At 40.5% G+C, this 12,254-nt stretch overlaps 1 protein-coding gene across 4 annotated transcripts in view; it reads right to left on the minus strand.

The window, feature by feature from the left end:
• The window catches only part of SORCS3 (sortilin related VPS10 domain containing receptor 3), a 561,511-nt gene that overhangs the window by 96,383 nt on the left and 452,874 nt on the right, over positions 1 to 12,254 (minus strand). For all 4 annotated transcript variants that reach the window (XM_073240462.1, XM_073240460.1, XM_073240459.1 and 1 more), the window contains exon 9: positions 7,607 to 7,786. In XM_073240462.1, the coding sequence (XP_073096563.1) occupies positions 7,607 to 7,786 (180 nt within the window). The remainder of the gene's footprint in view (positions 1 to 7,606; positions 7,787 to 12,254) is intronic.

Consider the following 12,254-nt stretch of genomic DNA (forward strand, 5'->3'; position numbering starts at 1 on the left):
TCTGGATAATAGATATCTCAAAATTCTAATTGTATTTACCTCCCATTCTTTGAGTCTTTGAGAATCATGGTTAATTGCAGTTTATTGCAGTTCTGAGAGAACACACACACCAGTGGGAAAGAATTCCACGGAAGTGAGCCCTTTAATTTTTTAAAGGACATGATTTAGTTGGTGAAATAAGTCTCTAAAAAAACAAATAACCGCACTGGCCTTGAAAGAGAATGCCAACCCAAATAAAAACAAACAAAGGGACAGAGAATGTCGGAAGGAACAGAATTATCTGGGAAAGACACCACCAGGGGAATCTGACAAAAAGCCAACACTGGAATTGATTAGATTCCTAGCTTGACCAGAGGTGGGGTAAGGAAGGATGCCAAGGCAGAGGAGGGGCACCAGTGCCAGAGTCCTGTCCTTCCCCGGACACCCCCTCCCTGGCCTGGGTGCTTAGAGTCAGTGACATTTCAGGAAGGCTGGCTTCTTATATATTCACCTGGGGGCCATACGGTCCTCATATCACCTCAATCTTTAAAACCAACTGCAAAGGTGTGTGTCTTAAACCCAACTGCCAATTATTCATCACAGAGAATAGAACCTGTATTTCCTTAGAACCTTCTGCCTGATGAAGGCCTTTGGTATTTTCTTTAGCCACAGAGTTGGTGCCTTTCTGCTAGACCACCAGCTAATGATTCCAGAGAACTCTCTTCCCTAAGCCAGCAGGACCCCCTCCAACACATACCCAGGCCCTTGCTATTCACTTCCTGGAAGAAAATACATACGTTCGACTCAGACTCCCAAGTCTGCTCCTATGGAGCTCCTGCAGCCTATCCCTTCCCTCCTTAGCTCAGTGCATTACAACATGAATTACCAGCCATTGGGCATCCCCCTGTGTTCTTCCGGATGAGTATATTTGGCAAATAGACTGGTCATTATCCTATTTTCCCACTGAGAGTTCCATCACTTAGATGGGTATTTTCTGTGTACCACATACTCTGAGAGTCAAATCAGGAGAACTGAGGCTGAACAGATGTCAGAAAGAGAGATTCCAGGGAATCCACCTGTAACTCTGAAGACATTTCTCCTGCAACTGCATATAATACAGCAATCTCCCTCCCATCTAAACCCAGAACACTAGCCATTTGTATTTGAATTGGTCAAAGCCCTTGCATTATTACTGAATTGTTTCTTGGCTCTAAATCTTATATAAGTGGGTTTTAAATTTGGAAGGCACTTTGTAATGCCTTCCAAATTTGTTGTACCCTAGGCCATCAACTTTCAAACTTTTTAACTGAAACCCAAGTGTGAAATATATTTATGTTGCTGCCTAGTAGACCCATGCCCACATATGCTTGGATCTGTAGCTAGTAGGTCCATATAGATCTCTGGTACAAAAGTATCATGAAGCACTGTTCCCTCACTACTTGCAATATAAAGGAACTGGAGAATGTGATATACATTTTAATTCTCTGTCCATGAAGGTACCAGCATAGGATAAGCTTATACATTCTTCCTCCCCCTGTCATCTGAAGTCAGAAGCATGGCTGCTGCTGTTCTCCCCACAGTTCAAGAAGGAACCAGCTTGTGACGGCGCCCACAGAAGAGGGCAGTGCAAGTCTCAGGCCTGCATGTCCCACTTTCCCTCTGAAATTAATCTGAGGCGCAAAGGGAAACTGACAGCGACCCCTTGGCAGGGCACTGAGTCCAGGTGGCATGGTCATCTGTTGCTCCCATCATTGGGCCCTCAGGACCAGGAAGGCAGGGCTCCGCTGAGAAAAGCAATTACCATAGTCTGCCTCAGGCACTTACTAGAGTTGCACCTGTGGTGAGGGGCTGATGAAAGTTGGTTTGAGAAAAATGTCCCTGTGGAATCAAAAAGCAGTTGTCCATCTGGCCAAAGAAAAGTCACCTAAGGTCATGATAAACAAGAAGGTGGAGGGCAGGTGTTAGGCACAGAGAAAGCAGAGAAACATCAATAAAATAGGCAAAGAGACCAGAACACTAAGGTGGCTCAGAGACTTTCATTTTATATGCCCAACTATAATGGGGTCGGCACAATTAGGCATTAGGAAATTCAAACTAAACTCACAGTGTGGTGCCAATAGGTCCCAATAAGAATGGGTAAACACACGTGCACACACAATTGATACCACCAAGAGTTGGTGAAGATGTGAAGCATATAGAAAAGTCATATATCTATGGTGGGGAAACAAAATGACACTGCCACTTTAGACTCAGATTGGTGGCTTTTTATAAACCTATATTCACATTCAACATAGAAATCCTACACCTAGGCATTTACTCATGAGAAATAAAAGCTTATGTTCATGTGAATCTTTGTAAAAACTTTATTTATAATCACATAAAACTGGAGACACTTTAAATGTCCTTCAACTGGTGAAGAATAAACAAACTAAGGTTCATCCACACAATGGAATATTACTCAGTGATAAAAAGGAACATTTACTGATACTCAGTAACATGGGTGAATCTCAAATGCATTATTCTAAGTGAAAGAAGCCAGACTCAAAAGACTACCTACTATATAATTCCAGTCATATGAAAATCTAGAAAAGGCAACACTGGAGAGAGAGGGAGAAAGAGAGAAATTAGACCGGTTTGCCAGTGACTTTGGGTGGGAGGAAGCTTGACAACAAAGGGCCATAAGAGGGAATATTTTGAGGTAAGAGAATCGCTCTACAGCTTGATTATGGTGGTAGTTACACAACTGCATAGTCCTGTCAAAACTCATAGAACTATGTACCATAAAGGGTACATTTCACTATATACAAATTACACTACAACAAAAAAATAAATGTGAAAAAAAAATGTATAGTGGGAAGAGCCTGGGCGTTTTAGTCAAGTAGACATGGGATGGTTCAAACATAGGTATGTGATCTGAGCCAAGTTACTAAAAGTTCTGCATCTCTGCACTCTTATAGGTACAATGGGAATGACACCTGCCACAGAGAAACAGTGTGTTAGAAAAGTGAGAAAAATTACATGAAGTCTTTATGGTTATGCACTCCAATACCGTAGTTACTAGCCACATATAGCTACCGGGCACTTAGAATTAAAAACTAATAACCCAATTCAGTTATTGGCAAACTTGTAAGTATGTTTGGAATCCCCTGGGTATATGAATCTACTTTTTCTACTGTAAATTGTATGAAATGTAAATACTGATCAAGTATTTCTGGTGAAAGTTTAGCATATGAATTGAGATATGGGAGAAGTGTAAAATACACCCAAGATTTTATAGACTTAGTGCAGAAAAAATTTAAAATAACTCATTATAAATTTTTCGTATTGAGCATATACTGAAGTGAAAATATTTTGGATAGTTTGGTTTAAGTATAATGTATTATAATTAATTTCACCCATTTCTTTTTACTTTTTTGCATGCATGATGTAGTAGAAAATTTAGAAGTACACGTGTAACTTGCATTATACACTTGTTCAACAATGTTGGTCTAGACATTGCCTGGTACACTGCTGTTACTATTATTATAAAGGGTTACAAGTTGGATGATTGATATCCAGGAAAGTATTGAGGAAAATGCAGCAGACCAGCAGCTCAGAGCATGTCTGCCTTATATAACTGAAGGTCTTGGGAAAAAAAATTTGGTTCTTGACTTATCAGTGCAGAGCAACTAAGAAGAAATGCAGTTTACAGTGAGGGGTGTGAAGGAACCACAGCAGAGCTCTACACAAAACAAGTGTCATAAGAATAATGGAGAACACACATAATTGACTACATTCACTGTCAACATCAGCCTTGTTTTGAGGGAATGCACTCTGACACTTTAAAGAAGAGATTATTATTTGGCCTTCAAGAATTATTTTCTCCCCTGACTATACAATTACAGCCATGACAATACTGTACTTTGAGGCAGGGGTTAAAGAGACAACAAACAAGGAACTCCTTAACAACAGACCAGGAACAACATCTCTGCCTTTTTAGGTTTTAGGAGTTCAGGAGGGTAGATTCCCATTGGTTTGCAAGGTCTTTCAGGGGGAAGCTCTGCAAGATGAATTCTCAGATAAGTTATTTGTCCCCTTTCCTTTGTCAAGAAGAGGCTTGAGAGGTTCAAATGGAAGACGCAGTGATAGATCAGTAGCTTTAAGAGGCCATGGTCACCCGGAACACCTCACATTTGTGTTACCAGAGGCATCTCTGCCATTTCAGACAAGGGAAAACAGGTATACCATCCTATTACATAATAATATAAAGTTATACATTAACTTGGCAAAGGGGACTATATCATGCATGCAAATATCATTCAAGTAGATATGTAGATATAGGAGGAAAAGGTAAATAAATACTAGCCCATTGAATAAACGCCCTATTTTTCAGTTGAACCTTTTACTAATGTCATTCAACCTTTATCCCCAAGATTCCCCAACATCACTCAACATTCCATAAAAATGACCCCTACTCATCAGACACCAGTCCTCTTCTCATGCTGGGACTCCACCAGACATGCTTTTCTCCCAAGCTCCAGAAATTCATCCTTTAAGCCAACTAATTAATCTACAAGTCTTCCCAAATTCCTTGAGTTAAAATTAACCTTCTTCTTTAATGATTCTACAGCATGGGGAATCAGACCTTTAATACAAGTTAGTCCACGATCACTAAGTGCTCTAACAGAGTCATTTATATCTTTCTAGTAGATCGTAAGTCTCATGCACCAGCCTCATCTCACCAAACAAAATACACTCCAGGAAAGTGTGTTAACTCAGCTGAATTGAATGTGAAAACTTACTAGTTTTCCCAGCTGCGTTATTCAAGGGCATTCAGAGTCCAGAAAAATTATGGTCTCTTTACTAACTGGCCATATGGTACACAATCTTGGTTTCTATGAAAATCTCCAGTGAAGAAGGTTAAAGTCTAATGACCCTTAGAGACTAATTAAATCAAACTTTATCTTCAAATCACAGAATGTATCTCCAGGTGCAAAACAGCATCACCCTCTAACAACTTCCAATATGGTCATTGTCTAGATAGTGTTAGGATCCAATTTATTTCTTTGGTATTAAACATGTCTTCTAGAATCTTAACACCAACTACTTATCTAGCATTCACTCTTGTACCTGACAAGCATCTATTCTATGCAACAGGCTGGCTAGCTTATAGCTTACAAATCTATACCTTCAGTCTAATTCTTGGCCGGTGCCACTCTTGATATATGGAATGCTTTCCACTTCTTCATGCCCCCCCACCACACACACCAGGGAAACAGGACTGATAATCAGACTGGTAACACTGAGAATAAGAGCTGGGCTTGCACAGCTCAGCTCCATGCCCACTGTTTCTGGGATCTGCCCGAGAGAACACATTTTCTGCATCCTAATGCAGTGGTGCTATAGGGACAGCCATCCGTAGGAGAGCTTTTGATTTACTATTTTGGCCTATGATTGGATGGATAAATCCAATTTTCAGGTGGAGTATTAGCAAGCCCATTTCCTCCTACATAACTTTTAAAAGCAATAAACGTGATGTTTGATCTCCATTTGCCTCACCCTTTGTCTCAGTTTCACTGGTTCTGATCTTGGGCAGGTAAATGAGAAACTTTGTTTACTGACCCCTCAAAGCCCAACGAACTAGACTACAATCTCTCTGAGGATAAGAACCATTATCCCTCTGTCTTCCTCATAGGCTTGAACACAAAGGAGGTGAACAATGAACCCTGATAAAATTGAATGGAGAACAAGCTGAACAGAAGTGATGTGAGAGAAGCTGCCTTGCCTGGCACGTCTGGCTTCTCTATGGATGCAGTGACGTCATACATTTTTCTCCCCAATAAGACTGAAAATACATGACCAACTTTAGCAAGGCAACAAGAAAATTACCTCAGCACACTCTTAATTTTGATTCATGCTCCACTTGAGAATCTCACTGTTCAAATGAACAAGGAGTTTCAAGCACCCTTTGTTAGGAGAACAATATGGTGGCAAACTCACCCACTATATATCAACTGAGTCAGAGACACAGGGATTTTTCAGCTGCGAGACCAATTGCAGCAATGCCAACCCTCTCCTGTTGAGGTCTCACCACAGGAACATGAAAAATACTCTTATTTTTTAGCCTCACTTGTGCAAACAGGAAGTTGGTTGGTGTGGCCTCAGGCCTAGGAACTTTCATCTGAACCTTCCCACGAGATGTAACTTATTGCCCCATAGCAAAGGGATATCTGCCTCCTGCTATGATTAGAGGCATGGACATGTAAGCCTTCCAAAGCCCTTTACATATGTTAGTCATCTTTATTGTTTTTAAAACTCTAGGAAAAAATCTGGGTCGTTGCCCAAACTGGGACCTTATTAGGAGGGGAATTATTTCAGCACTTATCAACTGTCTCCTAGGAAGTCAGGGTATTTCTATTGATTTTGTTTTATATCCAATGCCATTCACTTCTTTCTCTCTCTTTTTAATGTAGTCCCATTCACCCCATGTCTCTGTGTAATCCTCCTCCCTAGTAAAATAACTGGAATCCTATAGGTTTCTCCCACTGTCAACCTGGAGCAGCCAACTTAGATGCCAGTGTAGGGATACTGAGATGTTGGCAGAGCCCACTGTAAGCAGAAGCCCATGCACCCATCTCTCTGTTCTGAAAGCTGCTCCCACTACTCAAGGATGAAAGCTCACAAGGGAGCAGTTCCCTCAAGCCATCGGAGGTTACCATCCACAACAGATAACTTGTCCTTCCATGAATGAATGACCTTGATTTAACCAGCATAGCCGGTACAGGTTTGAGCACAAATCACAAGTGAATGTTAGATAATGAGACACACCTTTTTTCAAATCAGTCCATCATACCAAGATAGGCAAGTCCCTTCACTATGGCCAGAACTGTCAAAGGTCATGCACTGTCAACAGAGGCATAAAAAAGTACTATGTCCTTTGGGTCACTGAAACAAGTAGTTTTATTTTTCTCTAGTTCCTATTTGGAGTCACTCAGTTTCCTGGATTAATTGTCCTTTAACTGGTAATCACATTTAAAAACAAAACCTCAGAATAAGTGAAAACTCAGTAAAGCAATCATATTAAAAGCAACAACATGCTCAGTTCTTCACCAAGCACAGATATTGTCATCCTCACCCCCAACACTGATGTTTGCTTTTCTTTTCCTATGAGATTTGTTCATAAAATAGAATACTCCAAACAATGTAATGCATATAAAATAGACATATACCTCCACCCAGAGTCCATAGTAAGAAGCCTAGAGTTGAAAAAGGTAGTTCAGATATCACATCTAGGCCAAGCACCTTCAGCTCTGGCTTGTAATCATGCTCACATATGCAAGAACATCCAATTTAGCTACCATTTGTAGACGGTCTATTGAGTCAACTACCACATTAGATACTTTCTATACATTATCTCTATTTCTCATGATAATCTCATTAGGTAAATATTTTATTTTATCCCTGTTTTATAGGCGGGGGAACTGAAGCACAGAGAAGTTAAGTTCCTTGCTCAAAGTCACAAAATTGCTAAGTGGTACAGCTCAAGTCTGAACCCAGGACGGACTGACTCCAAAGCTTGTGTTTATACCATTAAAACTTATGAAAGCAAGAGGCAGATAAAAGTGCAGGATAATCTTGGCTACCATACCTCATACAATTCAATAATGATGTTTCCCATTAGACCTCGGGTGCTCTTAATGTTTTCCATGGCCAGAGTGAAGTAGATTCCACGTGTGTCTGAGATGTAAAGGTTGTAGGTGTCATTCTGGTTCCATTCTTGGACGGCTGCAAACACTTGGTTCTCATCAGTACTGATGATATGCATGTCCTGTAAGAAGACAGAAAACCTGTACAGTAGCTGATCTCCCTATCTCCCCACCCACTGGGACCCAGAGTAATTACCATGACTTATGAAACAGTTGAGAAAAGGCTTGAGTTATAGGCAATGTTAAACAATTCTGTGTTGGGCCCAGGCTATAAATTATGACCTTTATGATTTCTGTTCCTTGCTAAGTGACAGTAAGATGGGTGACAAGGGCTTTGGTGGGTATCATTTTCCATGGCTTCGAGGGATTCATCCACTTTCATTTTTTATTTTTATATCTGCAAGTTAGTGTTAGTGCTAACGGAGACATACAGCCTTTCAGGAGGAAACTCACACACACAAAGACAGGGCCTATCCCTTCTTTAGGTCTTCATTTATGTTTTCAAACATTTTAGTGTAGAGGTTTCACACTTTGCATTCATGGGGAATGCAAGAAGGGTGGTATGGAGAAGTCAACAGGTGAGGTTCTAGGCCCCCAATTCTGTTTCACCCAGAGTAGCACCACTTGAATCTATTTTATACCAGTTCTGTGAAATATTTTAGGAGTAAAAGGTGAGGGGGTTTCTGCTGCTAGTAAAGTAATATTTGAGAATCACTAATAGAGCAGAAAGGATACTCAACCTGGAGTTTAGTGGTCTGGGTCATAGATAAGCTCTGCTCTAAGTTAGCTGCATCCTGTTGAATGTGTCAGTTTTCCCAAGCTTCAATTACCTTGCCAAAATAGTGAAGAGGTTGGGCTACCAATAAAACTAGCTAACATTTGAGCAGTACTCTAAGTCATCTAAATGCATTATTTAAATTAAAAGCCCAAATAATACTATCATGGAAGAAGCATGATTATTTCCATTTCACTGAGGAGTAAAATAAGCACACAGAAGTTTGCCAACTTGCTTCAGATGAAATAGCTAGTAAGGACAGAACCAGGCTCTGGACCTCTGGGGTATGACTCTCACTCAGTTGTTAGCTTCTAAGCATTTGGGTACATAGCCTCTAGACCAAAGTAGCAATCCTATGACTCATGAAATGAATATAAATCACAAATGTTTGGTTTGACCATAGCTTCTATCAAGTACCTGAACATGTAGTCTTTTACAGGGAGTCAGAGCTCTATCTACCAAAATGTTCTCCATGGTCAGAGTACCATGATCTGCCACCTATGTATTAATGTTCCCTGAAGTCACTTTAGTTTGTAGGTCACTTCTAAAATCAAATCTAATTGTTCACAATTGAAAATACCTTATGAAAAGCCAGTTTTCATATGCCACACTAGGCACTGTACAGTGATTACTGCAAATTCAAGACCTTACCTAAGGTTTACACCATCAGGAGATGCTGACATTAATAAATATTTGACAAAATGAGAGTAGTTTAAAACTGCAAAACTATACAGGTGTATAGGGCAAAGAGTAACAGCATACTGAGAATGCAGAAGAGGCACCCTTGTCACTGTGGTGGGAAGAACTGTTAATGGGGGCAAAGGCAATTAGAGTTGACAGTAATCAGGCTGGGTTAGCCTTTACCTTATTTGACCAACTTTTCCCAGAAATGATTTCAACAATAAACAGAGGCAGCAATTTCTTTAATATCAGACCCATGGAGAGCTCCCCCAAGATGATTTTTAAGACGGAGCAAGCCCATTGGTTTGGACAACCGGGAGGTGGGAAAACAGAAAGCAAGTTCTGAATATTTTTATTGGAAATTCCCCGATGGGGCTGAGCCTCTGGCCTTGAGCTCCCTAGGTCACTGCGACTAGGATCTGACTTGCTCATTTGTACTTATACACCCTGTAGAATTACAACTTCTTGCTGAGCTCCTTCAAAATGGAAATAAGGCTTACTCTTAAGAACCATGTGATGAAATTGTGTTGTGTTGGTGTGGAAAGGAAGCCCAAGAACCCAGTGGGAGGGTAAACAGCAGCTGCAGGAAATACGGATTAAATTCACTTACCCTGTTAAAAATGCAATAGAAATGCCTGGCTTTTCCCAGATGTTTTGGTCATAAAAATGAATGAGCTAAGTTATTTTAGACTAAACTAATATAAAAGAAGTGGGAAAATACAACTAAAAACACTGGGGCATGGTCAGGATTAGAGGCAGCCTGATTTGCTGTGAGTGCATCTTAGTTTAGAACTGTGCTGGGACTGTACCACCTGGGTGAACAGGTATTCCAGGCTCTGAGTTAAAAGAGTGCTTCCTAGTATCTAGGATTCTGGAAATCTGCTTGAGAAATTCTTACTTTGCCAAAGTCACTTAGCTAATAAATGATATTACTAAGATTTAAACACAAGACTATTTGAATCAATAAGTTAGACTCCTTATCAGTGGAAGTATAACTTCAGTCTGCAACAAGATGAGCTGGAGATCTTAATAGCATACAGACACATGAGTCACACTGCTGAGATTCTGATTCAGTACATCCTGTACGGAGCCTTAGATTCTGCCATCTGAGCAATCCCTCCAGATGGCTCTGGTGCATGCAGTCTGGGGAACCATTCTTTGAAAAGCTCACAACTATGCTTCCTATCTCCCAATAGGTCCTATGGTTGAATAGGGGTCAACCAGTAATTACCAGAATATTAAGTCTTTAAGACAAAATAAAAGCATTCTTAGTAAAATTGGTCCAATATGGATCTGAATGATAATGAAGCTTATTTCTTGGATGCTGCTACCTTAATCCAATTCCAAACAGAGCATGTGTCACCTCCTTACTAACACATTCTTGCTAGTCCTAGTCCTCAAAACATGCAGGGAGAGATTTGATTGGCAATGAGGAGAGAAACAGAGGGGAGGAAAATGCAGTAAGAGTAAATTCTGATTGGGACTTCATTAAGCTTGGAATTTGGAGAATATCAGATATAACCACATACATGTTTTCATTTAGAAAACTATTATAAATAACATGTTTCCCCATACAGTAATTTGGGAGAATGACGGTTGCTTTTTGAAAATGTAAACCTGTCACCTTCTCGGTGAACAATCGTGGAAATACTTCCCTGTTGCTGAAACATTCTCTTGTAATCTGGGCTTAATATAACTTCATGCATTATAGAAACACCTGTTAGTCAGCATTTGCCACGAGCCAAACATCATAAGAGAAATACAGAGAGGAACGAAACACAGAGCCTGACATCAAGAAGATGCCAACCCGGCGATGGGAACATCACACACTCCTGTGGACTTTTGTGAACTTCACCCAGCGCTAACAACACAGGTGCTGAAGACAGTGCAGTGGGAAGTACAAAGGCTCATCAGGGAGGGAACGGGCGGAGCGTCCAAGGACACGTGTGGAGCTTGGAATAGCCGGAAGCCGTTTTCCTCGGAGGGAGGTGAGGATTGAGTGGCCACATCACAAGGGTTCTGTATAGCGCATCTAAAATTTTGTGCAGAAATAAGCACAAAGCCATCATAAAATTTTAAGCAGGAATGTGGAAGGATTAGAGTTGATCAGTGTAGAGATTTGGTTGCAGAAGTTAAGCTTCACTGCCTGAGCATATTCATTATGAAAGCAGTGCGAAGAGCAGATTTAAACGCGGCAGGGAGGAAGGCTGGAAAGGTCATTGCAGCAATCTAGGTAGTAACATGCTAGGGCCGGAACTGAGGAAGTAGGTTTTCTATGAGAACCCTGTGAGATGGACTGGTGAGATATTAAGGGGGTAGAATCAACGGGGAGATAAAGGAAAAGGGTACATCTTTAATATCTAAGATACACGATTTACAAAATTCTCCGCTGGCTTTTTAGAGTGCTTATTACAGGCATAATTAATGACTTGTGTAATTATTTATTTGATGTCCGTTTCTTTCATTAGATGGCCCAGAGGGACAGATGCTAGGTCCTTCTTATTTATTGCTTTATTTCTAGTACTTAACCAGAGTATTTAGCATGTAACAGACATCCAACAAAAGTTTACTGAGTGAATAAATGGAGTAAGTAGGCAAACACAGGGAAAGGATGAGATATAAGAGATATATAATGTAGACTCTGATCTCAGTTCTGGAGTTTTTAAATGGGATCCTTGAAGGGACGTACTTCAAATAGACAGTTGGATCTGTAGTCCAGGGTTCAGTGGGGAGATAGGGGCTGAGGTTATGAATACAAGAGTCACCAAAATAAAGAGAAGGGTTGAGGTCACCCAGGAGCAGAATTGAAGACAAATTTAGAAATATCAACATTTAAAGCATGGCAAGGGAAGGGAAGCCAGGAAAGGAAATCAGAATAAAATACTGCCAAAGGAAAGAATATCAAATGTGCATTATTCAACAGTGTCAAATGCTCCAGAGAGGTAAACAAAGATAAAGGTTTACATATATCTATGGGTTTGGTATACAGGCGGTCTCTGGTTACAATGGCTGGAGGATTCTTGGTGGAATAGAGGACAGATGTAGGAGAACAGAGGGCAAGGAGCAGTGGGTTGAATAGTGAATAGGAAGAAAACAAGATGAGAATTACAGGTAATGCTTTAAGAAGCGTGGCT

The sequence above is a fragment of the Manis javanica genome, chromosome 7, assembly GCF_040802235.1.
Source record: "Manis javanica isolate MJ-LG chromosome 7, MJ_LKY, whole genome shotgun sequence".
In the NCBI taxonomy this organism is placed as follows: domain Eukaryota; kingdom Metazoa; phylum Chordata; class Mammalia; order Pholidota; family Manidae; genus Manis; species Manis javanica.